General features: G+C 41.1%; 3 protein-coding genes and 1 non-coding gene across 4 annotated transcripts; 3 read left to right on the forward strand and 1 right to left on the reverse strand.

Moving 5' to 3' along the window:
- Positions 1-334: 334 nt before the first annotated feature.
- On the forward strand, positions 335-7,855 carry LOC119917278 (chondroadherin-like protein). The gene is made up of 10 exons (XM_038737522.1): positions 335-493; positions 714-908; positions 1,090-1,245; positions 1,357-1,502; positions 2,674-2,912; positions 3,060-3,325; positions 5,000-5,336; positions 5,447-5,799; positions 6,813-6,979; positions 7,389-7,855. Exons 1-10 carry the CDS (start codon positions 335-337, stop codon positions 7,687-7,689), a joined length of 2,319 nt encoding a protein of 772 aa, XP_038593450.1. The 3' UTR covers positions 7,690-7,855.
- A 370-nt stretch (positions 7,856-8,225) lies between these two features.
- On the forward strand, positions 8,226-8,297 carry trnaq-cug. The gene has a single exon. It is a non-coding gene; the product is annotated as a tRNA-Gln (tRNA).
- A 158-nt stretch (positions 8,298-8,455) lies between these two features.
- rbx1 (ring-box 1, E3 ubiquitin protein ligase) lies at positions 8,456-12,833 on the forward strand. Its single transcript, XM_038695206.1, has 5 exons — positions 8,456-8,605; positions 11,024-11,102; positions 11,295-11,365; positions 12,393-12,478; positions 12,595-12,833. Exons 1-5 carry the CDS (start codon positions 8,528-8,530, stop codon positions 12,605-12,607), a joined length of 327 nt encoding a protein of 108 aa, XP_038551134.1. The 5' UTR covers positions 8,456-8,527; the 3' UTR covers positions 12,608-12,833.
- An 844-nt stretch (positions 12,834-13,677) lies between these two features.
- st13 (ST13 Hsp70 interacting protein) lies at positions 13,678-22,027 on the reverse strand. Its single transcript, XM_038695197.1, has 13 exons — positions 21,868-22,027; positions 21,336-21,475; positions 19,766-19,814; positions 19,466-19,565; positions 18,447-18,520; positions 18,196-18,262; positions 17,977-18,061; positions 17,285-17,395; positions 16,384-16,486; positions 16,027-16,143; positions 15,713-15,752; positions 15,234-15,334; positions 13,678-14,316 (listed from the first exon to the last, which is right to left on the reverse strand). The coding sequence occupies exons 2-13, from the start codon at positions 21,443-21,445 to the stop codon at positions 14,182-14,184; spliced, it is 1,092 nt and encodes a 363-aa protein (XP_038551125.1). The 5' UTR covers positions 21,446-21,475; positions 21,868-22,027; the 3' UTR covers positions 13,678-14,181.
- Positions 22,028-22,369: the final 342 nt, after the last annotated feature.

Here is a 22,369-nt window from a genome sequence, read left to right on the forward strand (position 1 = left end):
AAACACTTGTGGATTTGGGATATCAAGAAGTAAATTAAGTATTTGACAATGTTTCCAGATATGTTTTTTATCCCAACATTTTAAAACAAAATTAAGAAAACAGATATGATGTTCAGATATAACCAATGTGTTGCAATGGAAAAAGCCAAATTCAAGAAGTTAATAATTACAAGTAGTATATATTCATTATACATTTTCTTTAAAGGTCTGCTAAGTTCTATAAGTACCCACCTTTGGTGAATCCTGTGCTTGCTTAAACATCCACTGTATGGTGAAGCGTTTTGACAGCATCTTTGACTTTCTAATCAATTTCTACCATCTCTTACTGGCACAGATGCGTTTCTACTGTGCGACGGTCTTCCTGCTGATTTTAGCACTGAGTTTACCCGTTGAAGCTGGCAAATGTCCCCGAGTGTGCAGCTGTGACAGCTCCAAGCTCACGGTCGCCTGCGTTGGCAAGAAGTTAACGGAGGTTCCCCCGACTGTAGATGAGGTGAGGAATTCAAATGTGAAGTGTAGTGCCTCCCTTTCACTTCACACAGCTGTTTGAGGAAGGATCACTGAATGGCAGCTGTGGACTATTGGGTGCATTTCAGATGTTTCTTAAATTTGAAGCTTTGTCCAACCAAAAGAAATTAGGTAAATGTACACTCCTTTAATTCTGTGTCACCTCTGCCTCAGATACATCCTCCTTTCTGTCTTGTCTCTCACAGATTACAGTGAAACTGGACCTGAGGAATAACAACCTGCAGGTGCTGTCCACGGGGGTGTTCATCCTCACGCCTTACCTCACTCACCTCAACCTGCAGCGCTGCAACATTATGAAGGTGAAGGAGGGTGCTTTCCGGAGCCTGGGCCGCGTGGTCTCCCTGAACCTGGCCTACAACAAGATTGACATCCTTTACCAGGTAAGAAGAAAGGGCACAACTGAAACACTGAAAAGATTGAGTTGGCATTTGGTAACACAGCTGAGAACTCTTAAAGAAAACAGTTTTTCTTGGCTCCTGAATCATTTTTAAGATGTGAGGTTAACTAATTTTCTCTTTCCCTTCCTCTCTCTACCTTCTTCCTCTGACCTGACTGTCGCAGGAGTCCTTTGACGGCCTCTCGTCCTTGAAGGAGCTGTATCTGGACCATAACCGTATAGAGGAGATCCAGCCTGGAGCCTTCACACAGCTTGGTTTCCTCAACATGCTGGCTCTCACCCACAATCAGCTGGTTTATATCCCCAACATGGCCTTCCAGGTACTCAGGCACATGGGTGTAGACTTTTATCTGCATATTTAGATTGCAAACACGCTCCACACTGAATGATTATGGCAGTATGATCCCACAACACTCTGACTCCTCCTCCAGGGCCTAAACAACATCAAGTGGCTTCGTCTTAGCCATAACTCCCTGAACAACTTGGCCCCTGAGGCGTTTACTGGACTGTTCACCCTCACCCGCGTAAGCCTGGACCACAATGAGTTGCAGTTCTTCCCCACTCAGACCATGAGCAGGTGGGACAATCTGTAGGATTATTATAGTGCTTTGAGCTATTAAAAATTTGTAATAGTAAAAAGTTTTTACGACCTCTCAGCAGTGTTACTATAGGACCAAATGCAAGACTCTTGGTCTTGTTATAAGTTAAGAGATGGTGGACATGCCATCCTTTATTTATATACATATATACATATATAATAAAGTATATCTTCTTATATGGTTTGCTTTCATTAAGACGCTTAACTACAGGGGGATAGATGAAGGGAGACACAGATGAAACAGAAAAGAAGAGAAACCAGAGGGCATTCCATAATCTCACCTCTAGTTACTCATATTGTCCAAGGCCAGATTAAACCACTAGGGGGAAAAAATTACCTACTGATATTGCACCGCCCTCTACAAGATGGGGCTTCATGATTAAGTAATAATGCAGGTGTCACTTTAAAGGATAGTCCTGAGAATTACTGTCTGTGTATCCAAAACCTGATATATCTTATTTATTTGTGTCATCCAGCTCCATTGTTGTCCAAAAAAATTTTAAAACACATCAATGAGAAACACTGCAGTTTATTTTGAGTTGTATGTATTCAAGACTTAAGTCTTCAGTAGGAACCTGCGTTCTTTAAAAACCACAGACAGAGGTCAGAAAGTACTGAGACGGACTACAGCACTGTAACGGTGTATTCCATTAGAAAGTGAAGTGATTTTGACCACTGGACCGTTACTGTAGTTATTTGCTCCAAACGGCCAATATACCAGCTGTACAGACGTAAGCTGTACCATTTTCAGTTTGTGTTGTAATTTACTGATGCACATAAACATCAACAAATACATTTGCCATTAATTTGCCAGTGTGAATACAAAAGGTCAAAAGATGGGGCATTCAGAACAGTGAACCTGCAGCCTTTAAGGCCCCTGAAGTTCTGAGGCCCCAGGACAGTTGCCTGCTTTTCCTGCTTTGGTAACCTTGTTACTATAAAAAACATTTTTGTTTTATATTCATACAATTAAATTTTGGTTTAGTACACATATATACGGTAAAGAAATACAGAGGAAGGTTCACACTTGAAAACTCTTGGAGGATCCTCCTTTGAGAGTCGACAGCAGAAATTGTACATAATGAAGTACCCAACAGCAGTAAAGTTTACTTAGGTCATACATGTCATTAAACGTCTTTTCTCTGTAAAGACTTCGAGAGGTCACGCGCCTGGACATGAGCCACAACCCGATGACCTACCTTGGGGAAGAATCTGTCTCCATGGCGAAGCTTACACACCTCTACCTTGACCACATGTCTCTTCAGGACCTGTCAGATCAGGCTTTGGTCGGCGCCCCCCTCCTCCTCCACTTGGACCTCAGCCACAATCAGCTTTGTTACCTGGAGCCCCTTTCAGGCCCCAAGGAACTGGGCAGTCTCAACCTGACAGGTTCAACTGTGTTCTGACATGTGTCGTTTACTCAAATTTAGACATGCAGTGCTGAGAGAGTTAAAGGTTTTCATTACACCCCAACACCACACGTAGCATACTACGTGTCATCTTTAATACATACTGATAATCATTAATTTTTTAAAGGCAATCCCGTCTACTGTAACTGCTACATGCGGCCCCTGAGAGAGTGGGCAAATGTCGGAGGTGTGAAGCTGCTGGGAGCCTGTGCTGGACCTCCTCATCTCTCAGAGGAGCCGCTACAGGCTGTGGCTCCTCTAAATCTGCGCTGCCGCAGCAGGGGGAAGGGGCCGAAGGATGAGTTTGAGAAGGATGATGAGAGCACAGGAAGCACCCCACCCACAGTCAAGCCCAAGCAGAAAGTCAAGTGTCCAGTTAACTGTGACTGTGATGTGAGTATTTTTTGTGGAGAAACTACATTTCTCTTTTGAGGGGCAGATTTTGTCCTCCTCCAACATAAGCTGCTTTCTAGAAAAAATGGCTTTATAAAGAACTACATTTCAGAGGGAAATGTACTTTTTTGTGACAGTTATAGTTACTAGTTACTTTTCAGACTAAGATTTATCATAAAACAAATGATCAACCCATAAAACATGATGCATTGAAATTGATTTAACTACCCAACAGTATTAAACATTTACAATGATTACATGTTAATACATCAATTTTCAAATAATATTGTTTTTATAATAATTTTAAAGTGGTCATTCTAGATTATCTATGCTTACTGTAAGCCGATATAATAGTGCTGCTGATAATACTTCTACCTTTCTGCATGTGTAATGAGTATTTTTGTGGCATTGCTACTTTTATTTAAATCAGCTATAATCAATATTTTAAAGCAACATTATGTAATATTTGGTGGGTTTTTTTATTTGGTGCCCCTACCGTTTCAGAGTATAATTCATTGCTGTAAATAAGGACAGCTGTACACGTGCATTTGTTATGATTACATTACTTATGATCAAAAACTAGCAAGTCGACAACTTTGCTGACATAGGCAAACATCAAGCAAGTGCAACAACAAAAGACACAGCAAACCAATTAATAAGTTATTAGTCACTAGTCCAACGGCAAGGAGGCCAGCACGGCACCTGTCTTGCATCCTTTCAGCTCTTTTAGCTCACACCAATGAGTAAAAGCCAGTCAGATATTTACTCTTGTCCAGTCTCTTGCTCAGTCATTCTCTCTTTTTCTCTTCCTCGCTTCCTCTGACATCTTCTTCGGTCTCTTCGCAGCCTCTGCCATGATATCCGTACTGAGAATACAAAGCTAGCTTCTTACAAAGAAATTACATTTTATACTTTTTTCTTCTTATACCTAGTTTGCCGAACAGTTTTCTTGTTGTGTCACATGGTGCCATATAGCATTACGTCGTTCTCGAGATAGGTTTCCTGCCCGTGATGCCAGTGTCATATACCAAGCAGCCCCGGTCTGGAGTGGCATGACAGAGACACCATTCTTTTTACAAAGTCAGTTTACGCTCAAAATTTTAGTAACTGTTATTTTAAGAAAAAAATACTACATGATGTTACTTTAATATTGATAATATCTCATCTGTTTCATTGCAATGTTTTCTGTTGGAGCAGGCAGCTGTTTTCAGAAAAAAAATAAAGCTCTAAAAACCCACTTTTAATTTACTAGTTGGTGAAAACAGTGGAATATTTAAAGGATGGGTGTGTGATTATAAATAATTCCGGCTCTGGGACCTCTCTGCATTTTAGCTTCGCAGCAGCAACTGTAGTGAAAGTTTTCTAACCCACAACCTAGCTAATGTTACTTAACGTTACATTACTTGCTGTGTCAGTGTTCGATCTATATCATGGTATTTGATGTGGTGTTGAAGTACTCCAGAATCTTCTACTTCACCTTAAAGAGTCAGCTATTTCCCTCAGGAGATGGTGGAGACCAAAAACAGCTAAAAGGAGAGTGAATATTGGACTTAGTCAGTAATGTTGCATCCTAATAGGCAATTTCACCATATCAACTTAAAACTTGGTACCATTTCAAAGTTGTGTTCACAGCTTGTTACGTATCGTTTATAATATTCCCTTGACCCTCCCCAGATTGAAGCTCAGCATGCCACCTGTGAGAGTCGGGGTCACACAAAAGTCCCACGAGGCTTCTCCACCATGACGCAGCTGCTTGACCTCCGCAGTAACCACTTCCACTACCTTCCGGCCAACAGCTTCCCAGGCACAAGCCAGCTTGTTTCTCTTCACCTGGAGTTCTGCAAAATCCACGAAATCGAAGGAGGTGCCTTTCGAGGAATGAAAAACCTGTTATATTTGTATCTTTCTGACAATGACCTCACATCCTTGGACCCCGGTGCCTTTTCTGGAGCCCCTGAGCTCACCTACCTTCACCTGGAGGGCAACCGGCTGGGACAGTTCCCAGAATCAGGTCAGTCGTTAGTCATGTCAAGTCAATAATTAACACAGCACATACAGGATGTAAAAAACAGAGGCAACTAAATCAAGGATATTTTCTGTCTCTTTGTGTGTTTCCTGTAGCTCTGGCACTCTTACCGGGTCTGTTTGTGTTACACCTGGAGCGAAATGCCATCTCCAAACTGGAGCCTACTGGGTTGCTGTCCTCAGTAACCCCTAAACTTAGGGAACTTTACTTGACCAATAACACCATAACTTCTATTGCCAAGGGTGTTCTTGACTCAGCTTTCCTGGGTACACTTCACCTGGATTCAAATCAGCTGACAGAGATGCCTACCAGCGCTTTGTCCGAGACCCCTAACCTGGAGGAGCTCAGTCTGTCTCAGAATTCAATTCGCTGGGTGGGACCCAATGCATTCCAGCCCATATCCCAAAGTCTGAAGAGACTTTACATGGATCAGATGGGCATAGAGAAGGTACGAGTCCTGTGTTCTTCCTCCCACTACCTCTCAGTTTCTCAATAAACTGTACTTGTTTTTTATCTATCATGTTTATACTTATTGCCATTTTGTGAGTTGTTGGAGCCAGAAAATCAAAATAAGGATGGATGAGGATGAAGATTAAAGGGTGGGAAGCAAGTGGGATTCCAAGTCTCTGAGATTAATAAGCGCGTGCATCATACACTCTTTAAGCCTTAACAATCTTTCAGTAGAACAAAAAACATTCAGAAATCACCTTTAAGGCATATTTTTAAAAGTGATTTTAGTTACTGAGTTATAACATCTTGTGCAAAAAAGACTAAGAGTCTGCAGCTACGCTAGCAGCTCACTCACAGCTGCACTCAAGCAGAGTGGTGCTCTTAACTAAATGCTAACAATATGGGAAAATGCTAACAGTGACAATCTTAGCATCATGCTAACATTGGTTAATTAGTATTGGACAAATGGAAACATTTTATGGCTCTGGAAAAAACATCAAAGGATCACCAAAGTGATTACAATTCATCCTGTGGGCACCATGGGTATCTACCAAATGTATTGCAGCTGCATCCAATAACTATCAAGACATGTCACCAAAAAACAAAATTGTGAACCTCATGGTGGCGCTCCAGGAAAAGTCAGGGGCTCACCAGGATAAGTCCTTGTTATGGCACTTTAACACTGGTTGCTGCTTTAATGTAACCATCATGTCTGATTTAACACCTGGCTCTCCCATTGACTACTATAACTTGTCTCTACATAGAACACAAAATAAAAATAACATGGGGTGAGGAGTAAGTGAAAAGAGACCAATATCAGTCATTTCTCTGCATGGTAGCAGTGCAGCATTTGATTCCAACAAGGAAAAACACAACATAAGGCTTTGAATATTTAGCCTAGATGTGTATATATGTGAAATTAAGTATTTGATTAAGATTGTTCATCACATTTAGGCTATCCATGCTAACAGAACTTTGCTGATCAGCTCTTTATATTTTACCACCATCCAGATGTCCAGGGACGCTCTGGCAGGGCTGGGCCCAAGGCTGAGGACTCTGACTGTGAGAGGAAACCAGCTGGAGGAGCTTCCTGACCTGAGCCCACTCACCAGCCTGGAGGTGGTCGATCTGCAGGACAACCCCCTGCTCTGTGACTGCCCTCTGCTGCCGCTACGCAAGTCAGTGCACAGTTTCCCTGGAATAAGGGTTTAGCAAATTATTTTGAATAGAGCATTGACCAGACATTACTGTTGTGGGAATAACTAGCAAATACATTTTTAGTATAATTAGTAAATATGCTTAATTTATATATAATCTATAAGTGAGCTTTTTCTTCTTATGGCAGCATCTTGGCACAGTTGGTAGTCTACTTGCATCACTGCTGCTGAACACATTCAATTCCTAAAAATAGTTAAGCTTAGTCACAGGAAAGAGGAAAACAATGTTGCTACCTTTTTATGTACAGTCTATGGTTGCTGCAGAATACAAAGAAGCACAGTAATGCATTCACCTAGATGATGAACTGTTATTAAGAGCTACATTATTCATAATAGTTATTTGATGGATTGCTCTGTCTCTATCTGTCAGGTGGATGGAGAATGTAAGTGTGGAGGTAATCGCCACCTGTGGTCACCCTCCTGAGATCAAAGGTCAGAAGGTCAGGGACGTCCATGTCTTTACCTCCTGCCCAGAAAGTGGCTCTCCTCCAGATGAGAAGGCTGTTGTGGCTACCAGACCTCCAACAGTGAAGAAACCCAAGCCCAGCTTCTTGAAGGCCCCTGTGGACAAAGCTAGGCCTGCAAAGCCCAAAACTAAACTACCCAAACCAACCAAGAATGGGACAAAAGCCCATAAAGTGACAAAGAAAAAGAAGGCACTGTCTAACTGAATAGAACAACAGTCAGTCCAGACATCATATTAATGGGTGTGCTGTTGCAGTCTGACAGCTGAGTGTGAAGTGGTAATAAAGTGCTTAAGACTCTCTGTGTGGAATTTACATGCACTCTTTGCTATCTGAGCATAACAGCAAAATAAAAAGAGGAAAGAACATAAAATAAAAGATTGAAGCTAATTGAGTACCCATCCTATTCCATTCCCAGTCCTGCAGGACATGTGTTATAGTGATATGATTAGTTTGACAGATATAGAGTATAACCAAGGCCACCTCAAAACAACTACAATGAGCAATGGATTGTAAATTAATTAATATTTATTAATATGCTCACTGACTCGTTCAGCTGCTTAATGTGAAAATGAGTGCTACATTGAAATAAAATAATACAGTCTATGTTGATATATGACAAATGCATATATCAAATTACATGTTAAAATGTGACGTCGATGCTTACAAAATCAGCATTATCCACTTATGCAAGTGTACCAAGTTTATAAATATAGTCCATATATTACGCTCATATTATTAGTGGTTCCATGGTGTAATGGTTAGCACTCTGGACTCTGAATCCAGCGATCCGAGTTCAAATCTCGGTGGAACCTATCTTTTTTTTCTTATTGACTCACACCTCACATTATGTTGCCGACAAAAGTTGCACTTCTTATAAACAACATATCATAATAAACTCCTCTTCAGAATTAGCATATAACACAAACGACTACAATACCGGATTTACACGTTAACGGTAGTAACGTTAAGTAAGTTACACAGACGGAAACTGCTGTGTTTCTTCCGGGTAACTTCCTCGTCAAGCCAAACTTCTCTTTTCAAGATGGCAGCAGCTATGGATGTAGATACGCCAAGTGGCACAAACAGTGGAGCCAGCAAGAAGCGATTTGAAGTAAAGAAGGTATGGGTGCATGAAGTAATTCGTTTTCGTCGTGTAAATTATTTGCATAATCTGTCAACAGCCCCAAATGTCCGCTAACAAGCTACGCTCCCTGCCGTTAACTCAATGTAGCCTAGCGATAGCACATTAGCTACTTAGCCTCCCCCAAAGAGAGCATGAATTTGCACTTCTCTTTGGGGACTAGCTAGTTATAATTACAAAGACACAAACCTATAGTGATATGACGGAGATCATCAACCCTCGCTACGGGATAATCACCAAATCCATCGTCATATTAACATTAAACCATAAGTAGTTAACGTTAAACAACAAAGCTGTTAACTCTGCTAGCTAAGTTAGCTTAGCTAAACCGCATTTCCCGGCGTCGTTAGAGACGAAACCTGAACTTAAAACAAGGAATTTATGATCCACTCCAAATGTAATAACAGGCTATATGGTCAACCTAAAATAGAATATGATTGAACTTTGGGCTTTCTGTCTAACTAACCGCTACCAACTGATTAATTTTGACATCCCCACATTTAAGCGTCGTCAGTTCACGTCAACTGTTCTACATTAAGGTTATGAAATGTCAACATAACATAATAATCAGTTTATCAGATGACCACAATGTGAACAGTTACCAGTATTGAGTAAAATTTTGAAACATTTAGCATCTTCTCGCTGTGAACGATATAGTAAATTTAAAGCAACATGATTTAAAACTATCTGAATTCAAAATCCTTTTGACAAGTGCAATCAGTAGGTAACGTTAGGTACATTTATTTGTCACAATCTAGCAGACAATATACAGTGAGGAAAATAAGTATTTGAACACCCTGCTATTTTGCAAGTTCTCCCACTTAGAAATCATGGAGGGGTCTGAAATTGTCATCGTAGGTGCATGTCCACTGTGAGAGACATAATCTAAAAAAAATCCAGAAATCACAATGTGATGATTTTTTAACTATTTATTTGTATGATACAGCTGCAAATAAGTATTTGAACACCTGTCTATCAGCTAGAATTCTGACTCTGAAAGACCTGTTAGTCTGCCTTCAAAATGTCCTCCACTCCATTTATTATCCTAAATTAGATGCACCTGTTTGAGGTCGTTAGCTGCATAAAGACACCTGTCCACCCCAAACAATCAGTAAGAATCCAACTACTAACATGGCCAAGACCAAAGAGCTGTCCAAAGACACTAGAGACAAAATTGTACACCTCCACAAGGCTGGAAAGGGCTACGGGGAAATTGCCAAGCAGCTTGGTGAAAAAAGGTCCACTGTTGGAGCAATCATTAGAAAATGGAAGAAGCTAAACATGACTGTCAATCTCCCTCGTACTGGGGCTCCATGCAAGATCTCGCCTCGTGGGGTCTCAATGATCCTAAGAAAGGTGAGAAATCAGCCCAGAACTACACGGGAGGAGCTGGTCAATGACCTGAAAAGAGCTGGGACCACCGTTTCCAAGGTTACTGTTGGTAATACACTAAGACGTCATGGTCCATGGCATCATGCTTTGGGGGTGTTTTTCTGCACATGGGACAGGGCGACTGCACTGTATTAAGGAGAGGATGACCGGGGCCATGTATTGCGAGATTTTGGGGAACAACCTCCTTCCCTCAGTTAGAGCATTGAAGATGGGTCGAGGCCGGGTCTTCCAACATGACAATGACCCGAAGCACACAGCCAGGATAACCAAGGAGTGGCTCTGTAAGAAGCATATCAAGGTTCTGGCGTGGCCTAGCCAGTCTCCAGACCTAAACCCAATAGAGTCTAATAGCTTGGAGGAAAGGCTGTTCTGCAGTCTGGTCGTGCAGCAGCTGAAACTTCTCTCTTCCCAGAAGGCAGCAGGGTGAACATGCTGTGGCTGGGTGGTTATTGTCCTTTAATATCCTAAAGGACAATAAATGCCTTTACCGGCTTTATTGTTAAATCCATACTACTTGTGTGGATATTTTGTTGTCTATATCAGAGATTCAAATTCTTGAGTGTTTTTTTTTTTTTTTTTTAGACTTGGAAGTGGGAAAGGAGCAGGGAGGTGAAGCGTTGCCTTTTCTGTCTACTGACAGAATGACACTCCAAACTGTAAACTTTAATACAAACACAATTCAGTTTTGTGTCAGGTATTTTAACAGCTAAAACTTTGGTTTTCTAAATCTACAAGAACCACCTTTAAAAAAAAGTTAAAATCTCTTATCTATATTATTTTGGTATTGGCATTAATCTATAAAGCTGTCCATCAGGTCATCACACATCGTATGCTGTGCTGCTCAAATGAAAGGGAGAAGGTTAAAATGTTTTTGGAATCTAAAATATGAAAATGTTCTGTGAAGTTCTGATTAAGTAAAACTGTCATTAAACATCAATGTCGACGAGACAACCTGCGGTGAATGTGCCGGTTGGATGATGTTTGATGATTCTGATTTCCCACCAGTGGAACGCTGTGGCGCTGTGGGCCTGGGACATCGTGGTGGACAACTGTGCTATCTGTCGGAACCACATCATGGATCTCTGTGAGTTCACTTTCACAGTTTTGGACTCACTACTTTGATACATATTTTGACTATGAATGATAAATGACTTGGTCAAGGGCAGCGTCTGTGAAAGGGCACAGATTGAGCTTTTACATGTTGTAAGCCTCTAAATGACTTTCATCAGACATGTTTTGTGAAATAGCATTGATACATTTCTCCCTTCCTCATCAGGTATAGAGTGCCAGGCCAACCAAGCTTCGGCTACCTCTGAGGAGTGCACTGTAGCCTGGGGTGTCTGCAATGTGAGTGTCTACAACCGCCTCTAACATGTCACTGATCAAGTCAAAAATGTCTACGTCATCTAAAAAATAGTGCAAAATAGTTCCCAATCTCAACGTTTCACAAGGTCTGCTGTGTATCCCACTTTCAGTGTTGATGTTAAAATGCTGTGTTCAGACAGAACGCAAAGCGAGTTTAGTAGTGGTGGGAGTCAATGGGAAGATTAGACAAACCTGGGGTGGCTTGAATTAATGCGAAGATGCCTCCCCAAGAGTTGAAAATAAGCTCGTGTGCCTGGATTTTATGAATCTGCTGTACAGACTAGAGACGAGGGGAAAAGGAGAGGGGCTGGAGGTAAATAACATGAACTGGTTAGTTCAGTCAGAGGCTCAGCTGAGCATAAACGAACTAAAACACTCCCCCACACACACATGGCTAGTGCATCTGTTGAGAGCTAGCTTACAGCTAACATCTGCATAGTTCACACATTGGCTGTTAGGGATATAAATATACACTGGCACTGAAATGAATGCAAGTGATGCAAGGTGAAGATTGAGTTTAATTTCTGTCTGAGCACACATTATGAACAAGAAAAGTCAACACTGTTTTACAAAGATTTATGCACCATTTTGGTGGCAGGAGAAATGTACCCTTTCAGGAATATGTCAGTAAATGTCCCAATTTATATAAATCTCTCTCTCATTAAATGCATGAAGCTGCGTAAAGAGATACGTGTATAAGCAGACTTTGAGTAACAGATGAGCAACAAAAGTCCTGGAAGAAGAAAACGTTTTGCGAGAGAACGATTTTACTGCTCACAGCAATCACACTAAATATAGGCCAGTTTATCTCCTGTATTATAACATTACTGATGTAAACAAACCTTTTACAGTAGAAGTAACAAAGTGAATCATCAACAAATTATGTAAACTTGTGTTATGTTTTTGGTAAATTGGTTCTTTTAAAGAATGTTAAGTTACATTGAACTGTTGCCCTGACCTATTTGTATTTTGTGCATCTTTCTACCCTGTTTGTTTATCTTGCCCCCAGCACGCCTTCCATTTCCACTGTATTTCTCGCTGGCTGAAAACCCGACAGGTGTGCCCTCTAGACAACAGGGAGTGGGAGTTTCAGAAGTGAGTACTTGGAAATTCAAGTGTAAATGTGTGTCTGTGGATTATTGTAACACTTGTGAATATTTTCTTGAAATGAACAGCTGTATTGACGGAACTTGCTTTCTTTGTTTTTACAGATATGGACACTAGCTGTGTTATTGTTGACCCTTTTCTTCGTTACTACGAGAGTCACCCGTACTGCTTTCTGGTTCCCACCCGCTTGTAATCAAAGTTGTTATTTTACGCCCATGTCTTTGTTTTTTGGTATGTTGTAAGTACATAAATAAACATCAGTGTTGTCACAAAACAAATGTTATTACTTGTGTAGTTAGCGAGGCAGGAATACTGTATTAAATTAAAATTGCTGTGAACATGAGATGTGCTGAAAATTCTGAGATTCAACATTCATGACCCAGTTAACAGTTACACTTGGACGAAAAGTTGTCCTCTGTGAGGGGAAAATGCTCTGTTATATTGGCTTTGACGCAGTGATTCAGGGCTCCATGAGAACCAGGGCCTACCATGTGTTACAGAGAAGTAATCCTCTGGCTGAAGGACGGATGCCCTGGGCGGATTACGTGGCCTGGCCTACTCTCCCCCTGGGCCTGATTTATACTGCAGCACCTGTAGGGACTCCTATGTTCAGAGTTTCTGATTAAAAACAGGCTTATCCAGTATGAGACACTTTAAACCGGTGGGTTGATTAAATATATTCATTTGGGCTGCAACCACCAATTTTTTGTATTATTGGTTAGAGTTGAAGCAATTAGTTGATTGATCGGCAACCACAATTCTTTCAAGCAGTAATTGCCTAGTTCCAGCTTCTGCTTTGAGGATTTGCTTCCTTTCTTTGTGTCTGCGATAAGAGAATCTCATGGTTTTGGTCAAGACAAAGGACATAATTTGACGCACTTTGGGCTTTATACGATTATTGGCAGTTTTAACGATTGGGGGGGGGACTGCAGTAATTGATAATGAAAATTGATGGATCAATAATAGGACAGCAAGTAACAATTTTTATAAATTGTAATGTCAGAAATAACCATAATTTCCCAAGGGGTCGTCTTTAAATTGCTTGTTTTGTCCAAGCTGTCCAAAACCCAAAGAAGAAGTCGTGCCAAAAGATTAACTCTGAATCACTTTTCTCAGTGTTTGTGGAAGTCCGGCTGTACAAAGTGAAGTAAACAAAGACCAACTGAACTGGAAAGAAATGTCGGACCTTTTTTGCAGCAACAGAGGTTTTATTATTGTGAATCATTTTTCCAACAGGGTCAAACATCAGTTACTTCTCATAATAGATCAGATAACAAAAGACGCAGACGGTTGTGTGTGAGGGGTTCTGCTCAGAGAAAGAAAAGAAAGGTAAAGAACAGGCCGGGAGCTAAAGTTTGTGAGCTAGCGTCTCAATGCAGGAGCTCCCGGTTTAGCATTCCAGATACAGGTTAAGAAATGTCAACCTGTGGTTAAGTGAAGTCCCGGCTGAGACGAGTCAGGAGGTGGTCAGACCTGACTCCTAACCTTTGTTGAGACGATGCTAGTGCTAACAGGCTGATTAAGAACATTTAAAAAGTTGCCTCACTTTCTCTACATCACACAAATTAATCACCCGCTCCCCTGTTGGATCTGCACACAGTGGAATAATTGTTGAACAGCGCTGTGGCTCTCCAGATGTTTCACCACGTATCCGCTCTCCCCTCCCTTCTTAGCTTTGGTCCTTTCCTGGTCTATGGCTGTGGTGAGGCTCCAAATTTGGAACTCAGCTTGGTGACGAGGGCCATGATTTTGGGGTTGCTCTGGTACTTGGCGATGTTGGCTGGGTTCTGTGCCACATCCTGGAAGGCAGCCATCACCTCAGGGTCCTGGAGTGTAATATAAAATACATACAAGGTCACCTTTATTCACATCAAAACAGCTTTAAAGACACAGTGAAAGACACGTCTACAGCTCAATATCACGCTGTGTTCCCTAAGCCACTTCCACTATTGAACAATCCAATTGACTTAATGCAGCCCGCCTCTTTTTCCCCTTATTCCATTTCCTGTTTTGTGTCTTAGCTTCTGATTGTTATTGCTGTCTAAAGTGAATATTACTGTTTAATAATAAACCTGTTTAAGTTAAATATTTGGGAATAACCATTAATAAAAACCTTAATCATAGGGAAAATGCACAATTACAAAGAGATTTAAAAAATCTTAGTAATCATTAGCTTTAAAAAAAAAAAAAAAAAAAAAGTACACCTTTGGCTCTCAATTTACTAATAACTAATTTTGCAGACATGGACCACAGGTCTACATTTGTCCTTAAACTAGCTGCACTGGCAGCAGTAACACAGATCAGAAGTGTGGTTGCGGGTGTACTGACTTTGAGGACACGAACAGGAGCGACGTCGCTGTGGCAGTAACGTAAAAAGTTCCAACCACCACTAAATCTCAGTTCAGTGTTGTCTTCTGGGTAGAGAACAGGTGGTGCTTATATTGAGTGTGCCTGTGAGAGTACACGGGATCTCCCCCCTCTAGATTTTTAATCTGTTTGAGTGAACAACAGGTTAACACATCTTTATGCTAAGCTAACCATCTGTTGACTGTAGCTGCATATTTAGCAAACAGCATTGAGAGTGGTATTAATCTTCTCATTTAAGTCTCTACAAGATTGCAAATGAGTGTTTTTTTTGCCAAAATGTCCAACTACTGCTTTAAGATCTATATAACCTAAAAACACAGGACATGGCAGTGGAAGTACTAGGATGCAAAGGATTAATGGTGAGCTGCTAAGTCACCTTCATGGCGTTGAGCAGCTCAGGATCCTTCAGGAATTCACCAAGACCAGGCATGCCACCGGGAGCTCCACCTGGGAATCCACCTGGGAATCCAGCCTGACCTGCAGAACAACAACGGGACTCATTTCACTCACAGGTGCCATCACATCTGTCGGTCTTAAATCAATAATGAATACCAACAGCAGAGAGATATACTCAGGAATCTTAAAAATACGATACTTAAGTGAAACTAAAGGCTACAAACAAGGACTTGAAATAAAGATTGCACTGTAATTCTCAAATACGATGCCTCAAATGATACACAAAGAATCACCCATTGTTCTGACGTCGGACCTAACAGCATAGTGCGTATAAGCATATGAATGATGTGAGTAATCCTTTCCCCACAGGTTATTTTTTATTTGCCTCTCCTATAATGACAATTGGAGCGTTGGTCTCATCCCGTAATGTAATACCCCGGCTTGTTTCCGCTCGCCTACCTGGGAAGAATCCTGCTCCACTCTGCCGTGCTTCCTCATCCTGTTGAGACAAAAGAAAAGGATGAATTCATCAGTATGGGACACATTCACAAGTTGTGTACAGTTTAGCTTAGTTCACAATAGCACATCTAGTGTGAAGTATTTGCCCACGATGTGGATGTTGCTCCTGCATGGTGCGAGAAAGCATGATAGGCATAGCAACAGGTGGGGCTTTGCGAACGCACTTTGGTACATTAGCATGCTGTCACAGTTGATCGTGTAGGTAGAATAGTTCAACTTAAAGGACCATTGTATTTTTCCAGGCAGGAACTCACCCTCTGAGCCCGTGCATGCTCCTCTCTGGCTTTCTTTATCCGCTCTTGTTTCTCCTTAATCTCCTTCTCTTCCCTTTTGCGCTCATATTTGCGTCTGTGCTCTATGATTTTGTTAGCCTGAAAACAAAAAATGGAAACACGACAAGAATGACATACCACAAAATCATAGCTGGGAGCCTCTTCTTTTATTCCCTGTCTGCCATTAGGGGCTTCTAGACACCTACTCTGACCAAACTGTTCATCCGCATCAGGATCATGTGAACACTCTTCTCTTCTGAGCTTACACACATTGTCTGCAGTAACTGTAAAGTAGAGCTGGTGTTTTAAATTAAAAAAGGCTTCTCTCTGGCATTATACCTTAGGCTGGACCTCCTTCAGCATCGCACTGGCGGCCTCATCATAGTCCAATTTACAGGCTGTTGCCAGGTCCCTGGCTGCCTCCTCCCAGTGGCCCAGCAGTCTGCAGCAGCACGCACACATGCACGCACGCACACACACGGCAGCAAGCAAAATATCATAGCATCAGATCACTGACCAGATGGCACAAGCAGCATGGACGGCACAGAGAAAGACCTATTTCATATAACATATTTCATCTTGTACCCTCTGAAATACCAACGATCTTGCAGATTCATTGAATGTCACACTGCAAGTTCGGTCTAATAAAATATTGGCTGCAATCTGTGTCAGACGGAGATGGTCAGTTTTGTCAATGTCAGAATGTGCGATCAAAGCCTGGTGAATCGTGACGCAGTAAGTAAACAGAAAAAAAAAAAAGAAAGAAAGACACATCATCCACCTGTGCTGTTTTCAAAAGGCAGTAAAACTAAAAAACAAAAACAAAACTCAATGTCAATTCTGTGTCATCTGATGCTGTACTCCGCAAACTAGGCCCTCAAAGGACAATCAAAGATTTTGTCATAATTGTCACATTTCACCTGGGCTTGAAATTGCTCAGTGTGTAGGGGCCTTAACTCTCTGTTAAGATACACTACCTCTTCTGTAGACCTGCAGACTGCAGCAAATACAATGATTAAGCTAACTGTTACATGGTTTTGTGAGAGCAACACTAATTCAGCTTTCAATACAATATTAAGTGCCAGTTGCCAAACAAGATGAGGTGTGTCATACTTGTGTTTACACTGAGGGTTTGGTTATGTCACGCATGTGTAAGGCGCAACCAGGGGTCAGGTGGTTATTAACTTTCAAGCACTGGAAAACATCGGTCGTGTGGAAGAATTCTTAAATAGAAATGTACCTGTGAGCTTTTCCCCTCCACTTGTAAGGCTGTGCAGAGTCTGGGTTGATGCTGATGGCTCTGTCACAGTCTCTTATGGCTGCGTTGGGTTTCTGCATCTGGATGTAGACACTGACACAGAGGTCAACTGATTACATTCAGTCATTCATAACAAACGGTTTAACAGAGTAGTTATTAGAGCCGATATTATCGGCAGATAAGAGCTAATTGCAGATAAATGGGTATCTGTATTATTTATAACAGCCAATAAATGAAGTTAAAAAAGAAGCCAGGGCACTCTGGTGGACAAATAGATGTGATTTTTTTTTATAGTTTTAAACATTTGACTCTTATTTATCAAAATGTAATATATTTTGTTGTACTTCTGTTCAAAGTACTATTTATAACAATAAAAACCTTTATTTTTAAACTGCATTATTTCATTTCATCTTTGTGAGGTCTATTAATGACACATAACCAATGTTAGGGATAATCTTTGTATGCGTTTTTGAAAATAAGAAAAAAATAGAATATCGGGTTTTAATTCAAAAACCTTTATCAGTCAGGCTCTTGTAGTTATAAAGCAAAAGGACATCAACCTTAAACAGCAAGCCCTTAAATGTAATATATTATTTTGAGGAGTCAAACGGTGGCACAGCTGAATGATACTTAATGCATGAATAACCTGAATGAAAGACACTGAAGACTCTTACCTTGCCCTCTTGGCGTAAAGGATGGCTAGGCAGGGATTCAGCTTGATGGCTTCAGTGAAAAGATCCAGAGCTTTCTGCAGATCACCTATAAAAGCAAGAAAACTGGGGTATTAGAAAACATACATCCAATTTTATTTTGAGCATCTTTCTGTTTACCAGATCAATACTGAAACCGTGTCTGCATGCACTGTTCACTTTCTGAACCGAATACCAACCTACCTTCTCCTACAGCATCAATGGCCTCCATTTTCTTCTCATTGGCCTGGTCCATCATCTCCTCCGTGACCTGAGGAAAGGTATGGACACAGATGTTCAAACATATCCTGTCTAAAATGATAAAAGCTCAGTTATTCTCCGGGCCTGCAATCTCCTTTAATAATCTATTTGGTTTCCATATGAGAGAATATGGTTTGAATTTGAGTAAATATATACATGATTCATAGATAACATAGAAAAGCTCAACATTTTACCTCAATGGTGTCAAATTCTCCCATGTCCTGTGGTTCATCAGTGTCTGGCTCGATCACTCCTTCGTTGTCAATTTCTGAAAAAGCAAACAGATAAACCCAATGTTTGAAATAAGCTCAAGTTGGCGCACACAGACAATCTCCATTAAATTGAAATCCCGATTTACTGTACTCAGTGCAGAGCCTTCCTTTATCCATCTATCTATCCATCTATCCATCTATCTATCTTGGACTATCTCCAAAAACACAGCCTTTAGCTGGAGACGTGCACCTATAATTATATCTTAAAGGAATAGTTTGACATTTCGGGAGATATGCTTACTGGCTTTTTAGCCAAGACTTAGATAAGAAGATTAATACCGCTCTCGTATCTGTCCAGTAAATATGTAGCTGCAGCCGCTTAGCTTATCTTAACATAAGATTGAAGGCAGGGGGAAAACAGCTAACCTGGCTCTGTCAAAAGGCAACAAAAACACTGGGCAGAGCCGATTTACAACCATCGATGGTTGCCTGGCAACATGTCCCGGCTAAGAAACATTTTTAAACAGATTAAAGAATCACTATGCAAAGTGTTCAGACAACTGCAGAGGTGCCGGTAGGTTAATTTTGTTACCATCTAACCGAGCCAGGCTAACATGCTAAGCTAAGCTAACCGGCTGCTGGTTCCTGGTTGACTCATTGCATGCAGCAAATAAGAATATTTCACCAAATCCTGAACTATTGCTTTAATTAAACCAGTATACTTCTTTTAAATACATCAGTACCAAAAAGAGGAGTTAGCAAAGTTGTGCCTTTAAGTTGGCAAGTAATATACACAGTCACTAGACTGAGACAGCACGCATTTTGTAAATAAAATGTTTACATTAATCTATTAAGTTTGCCACATGTGCATCTCAACCACAGACTGCAGAAAAACATGGCTCAACTGGTAATGGTAAATCTGGTCTCCGCAGGAATCTCACCTGTACAGCCCCTGTGATTTAAGAAACTTTTTATTAAGGGTTGAGCTGGCTATACAGTACCTATTTCACTCTCCTCACTCTCGGACTGTGCAGGAGGCTCGGGCTCAGATGATGAAGCCGATGTAGCCGATGTAGGTGGAGGACCACAAGGACAGCCACCCTAGAAACCAGAGAGCGTGAAGTGTGAAAACCTACAGGCAACTCATCCAACTGCCAATTTTAGGCAACTCCAAATATTTTCTTAGTCCTTGTGTCCTCTCTGAACAAATATCACAATATAATGCAACAAGCAATTAGGAAACAAAAATATTAAATCATCAAAAGTATACGATAACTAACAGAAGAATATTAATGCGTCACCTGGCATGAGCCCTTTGTCTTGGATGGGGGAGGGATTGTTGCACCCATGCTGCAATATAAAATGATGGAGAACAATTCAGCAAGCAATGCAAGGACCCTGATTTTGGATAGACCAAAACAGATATTCAAATGTAGTTATTTTATCTATGTCCATTTTCTATCACAAAATATAGACATTGATATTACCATATAAACACATACCGTGACAGTGTCCTTATTGCCACTTCAGCAATCTCAGTCACATAATCTAAATATTATTTTCTTGATTAGTCATCAGTTTTATAAAAAGCCAACAAAAAAGGTTCCAGAGCCCATGATGAGATTTTCAGATTGTTCTGTCAAATAAACAATCCCTAAAGATTTTCACCAGAAAATATTCACACCAGTGAATTTTGGCTGTTTTTAATCAGGAACATTACTCTGATTTATGGCTTATAAATACATGTTGCAGACTAATGTTCTGTCAATGGACCATTTATTTAAAAATGACTTTTTCCAGGTGTACCTGATTTAAGTCTGTCTGACAAGTCACCAAGTGAAATAACCACACCTAGTATTGTATACAAGGCATAATCTTTCTGAATTCAAATCCTTGAAAACGTGATTATTTCTACATGTTGATTTGGATTATCAGTTCCCTTGTTGAATAAAGAGTTTTGCATGCTCTTAAACCGACATTACAGGAGACACACACACACACACTTTATTTGATTCCGCTCTATAGTAACATTTCATCAGGAATCAAATTTTCTGAACAGTCCAGCATATTCAAACAGATCATATCATATCAACATGGGTGTACAGTCTTCATGGGTAAATAAGGCAACGTCTCTTTCATATAAACACGCTCCATGACTGCTGACATGGGACAGCACTTACCAGCTGTTAGGATGGACAGAAGGACACACAGACACACACACTAGTGATGTGCAGCTCGATACTACTGATATTTCTTATACCAACGTTTTCTGCTCTAGGATCGATACTCAAGTAAAAAGTATCGATATCTAAACTCAGTAAGTCACGTTTGCGCTAAGGCTCTGTGACGGAGCATCTTTGAAGTGGGCCGCTGCAGCCCTTTACATTTCCCACGATTGAATGCTGACTCTGGGTGACTGTAAAAGCAGTCACGTCTGGCTGTATTTTAGCTGTTAAGGTAATAATTACGCTGTGTGCAAAGCCAGTGAAATACTTTGGCAACACCGCTAAACATCTGAGATTAAGTCGAAATAATAATATGATGTTAGATGTTAAAGAATATGATGTCTTGTCATTATGCAGTTATTACTTGGAATTGGTAAGCCTACAGCCTACTCCTTATTTCTCTCATAATTACAGAAATGGGAGGGGGAGGTCACATTAACCCCCCCCCCCCACACACACACACACACCTGTGGTCCCTGTTTTTTACTAGGAGGTGGGCGGGAACTAGGCACGTGGTAAGTGCAGTCTTCAGTGAGACTTTATGCAAGTACTGTAGTGACATAATGAAAGAATGACTCCGCTATAGATCTTTTACATATCAACTAGGAACATGATATTTGGAACAACAGCTCCGAGGTGTACTGACCTCAGCAGCCAGGTCCGGAGGAAGCCCAGCTCTGGAAGGTGCAGGATCTCGGGACTGGACTCGCACATATGCACGAAGGCCTTTAACTCTGTCACTTTTCGTGGGTCCATACTGCTCTGTCACGTCCAGCACACAGCGCGCTGCAGAGAGAGAGAGAGAGAGAAACAGTCAACAACTTGGCGAAGTCTGGTGCTGTTTACGTGCCCAGTTGCTAACGTTAATGCCAGCGTTGTTAAGCTAGGTGTGCTAGCGTACGTGCGCTACAACCTCACTTTGTTCACGTCACATAAACTCAACAATGCGTGCAACGGAGGATCTACCAATGGAGTAAGCATACAGGAGTAACGTTAGCATGAACGACTATTTAAATGGTCGCGAGGCAGAAGTTTCTGGAAATGCGGATCCATGTCCCTGACGCGGTAACTGTTTGACGCATGATCACGCCGCTAGCTAGCAGCAATACGGGCCGTGATTAATGAAATACACTTCGTTATCTGGAGACATGCGGTTCAGTAATCGAAGGGAAACGCACCTGATCGGAAATACCGTTGACTCCCGAGAAGAAAACCCGCAGAGTAAGGTTGCAGTTGAATTTATTTTGTATCACCACAGCACTGCTTCACTGGTGGTGGCGTCGCTCCTGTGTTTTCATTCAGGCAAGTCGCAAGCCAGACCGAAAATGGGCCGGGGGATTTGTTGCCCCGTTCTGGGCCTGTCAGGCGGATCTCAGGATGCACACAATCCGCAACATACAACGATTATTATAGAAACTGGAGTATGTGTCGTTACATTATTATAGTGGTTGATGCCAAACGATTAAAATACATATGTTGTTTAAGGTTAAGGTTTATCTTATCTCTTAAGTAAACATTTTTAAAAAACATTTTCAACGTTACATTATTTTTTGCCAAGCTGAATAGCTATCTCATTAAATATTGAAAATGCCTATAATAATGTCAGTGCTTGCTTAACCTGTAGACTCACATAACCACTTCATGGTGGTGCTTGCTGTGAAGTATAAATTCAGTGCTCCC

The sequence above is a fragment of the Micropterus salmoides genome, unplaced genomic scaffold (genome assembly GCF_014851395.1).
Source record: "Micropterus salmoides isolate LMB-PRFRI ecotype aquatic unplaced genomic scaffold, ASM1485139v1 Ms_hic_scaffold_10, whole genome shotgun sequence".
Classification (NCBI taxonomy): Eukaryota; Metazoa; Chordata; class Actinopteri; order Centrarchiformes; family Centrarchidae; genus Micropterus; species Micropterus salmoides.

What these genes read in the sequence shown, in the direction of transcription:
- LOC119917278 (XM_038737522.1), top strand. Translation starts at nt 335, where the DNA reads ATGCGTTTCTACTGTGCGACGGTCTTCCTGCTGATTTTAGCACTGAGT. An exon ending in GGGCAGTCTCAACCTGACAG is followed by an intron (nt 2,913 to 3,059) that starts GTTCAACTGTGT and finishes AATTTTTTAAAG; the next exon opens with GCAATCCCGTCTACTGTAAC. An exon ending in CAGTTAACTGTGACTGTGAT is followed by an intron (nt 3,326 to 4,999) that starts GTGAGTATTTTT and finishes GACCCTCCCCAG; the next exon opens with ATTGAAGCTCAGCATGCCAC.
- rbx1 (XM_038695206.1), top strand. Translation starts at nt 8,528, where the DNA reads ATGGCAGCAGCTATGGATGTAGATACGCCAAGTGGCACAAACAGTGGA. An exon ending in GAACCACATCATGGATCTCT is followed by an intron (nt 11,103 to 11,294) that starts GTGAGTTCACTT and finishes CTTCCTCATCAG; the next exon opens with GTATAGAGTGCCAGGCCAAC. An exon ending in TAGCCTGGGGTGTCTGCAAT is followed by an intron (nt 11,366 to 12,392) that starts GTGAGTGTCTAC and finishes TCTTGCCCCCAG; the next exon opens with CACGCCTTCCATTTCCACTG.
- st13 (XM_038695197.1), bottom strand. Translation starts at nt 21,445, where the DNA reads ATGGACCCACGAAAAGTGACAGAGTTAAAGGCCTTCGTGCATATGTGC. An exon ending in GAGTGAGGAGAGTGAAATAG is followed by an intron (nt 18,521 to 19,465) that starts GTACTGTATAGC and finishes TTGCTTTTTCAG; the next exon opens with AAATTGACAACGAAGGAGTG. An exon ending in TGAAGGAGGTCCAGCCTAAG is followed by an intron (nt 16,144 to 16,383) that starts GTATAATGCCAG and finishes TTTTGTTTTCAG; the next exon opens with GCTAACAAAATCATAGAGCA.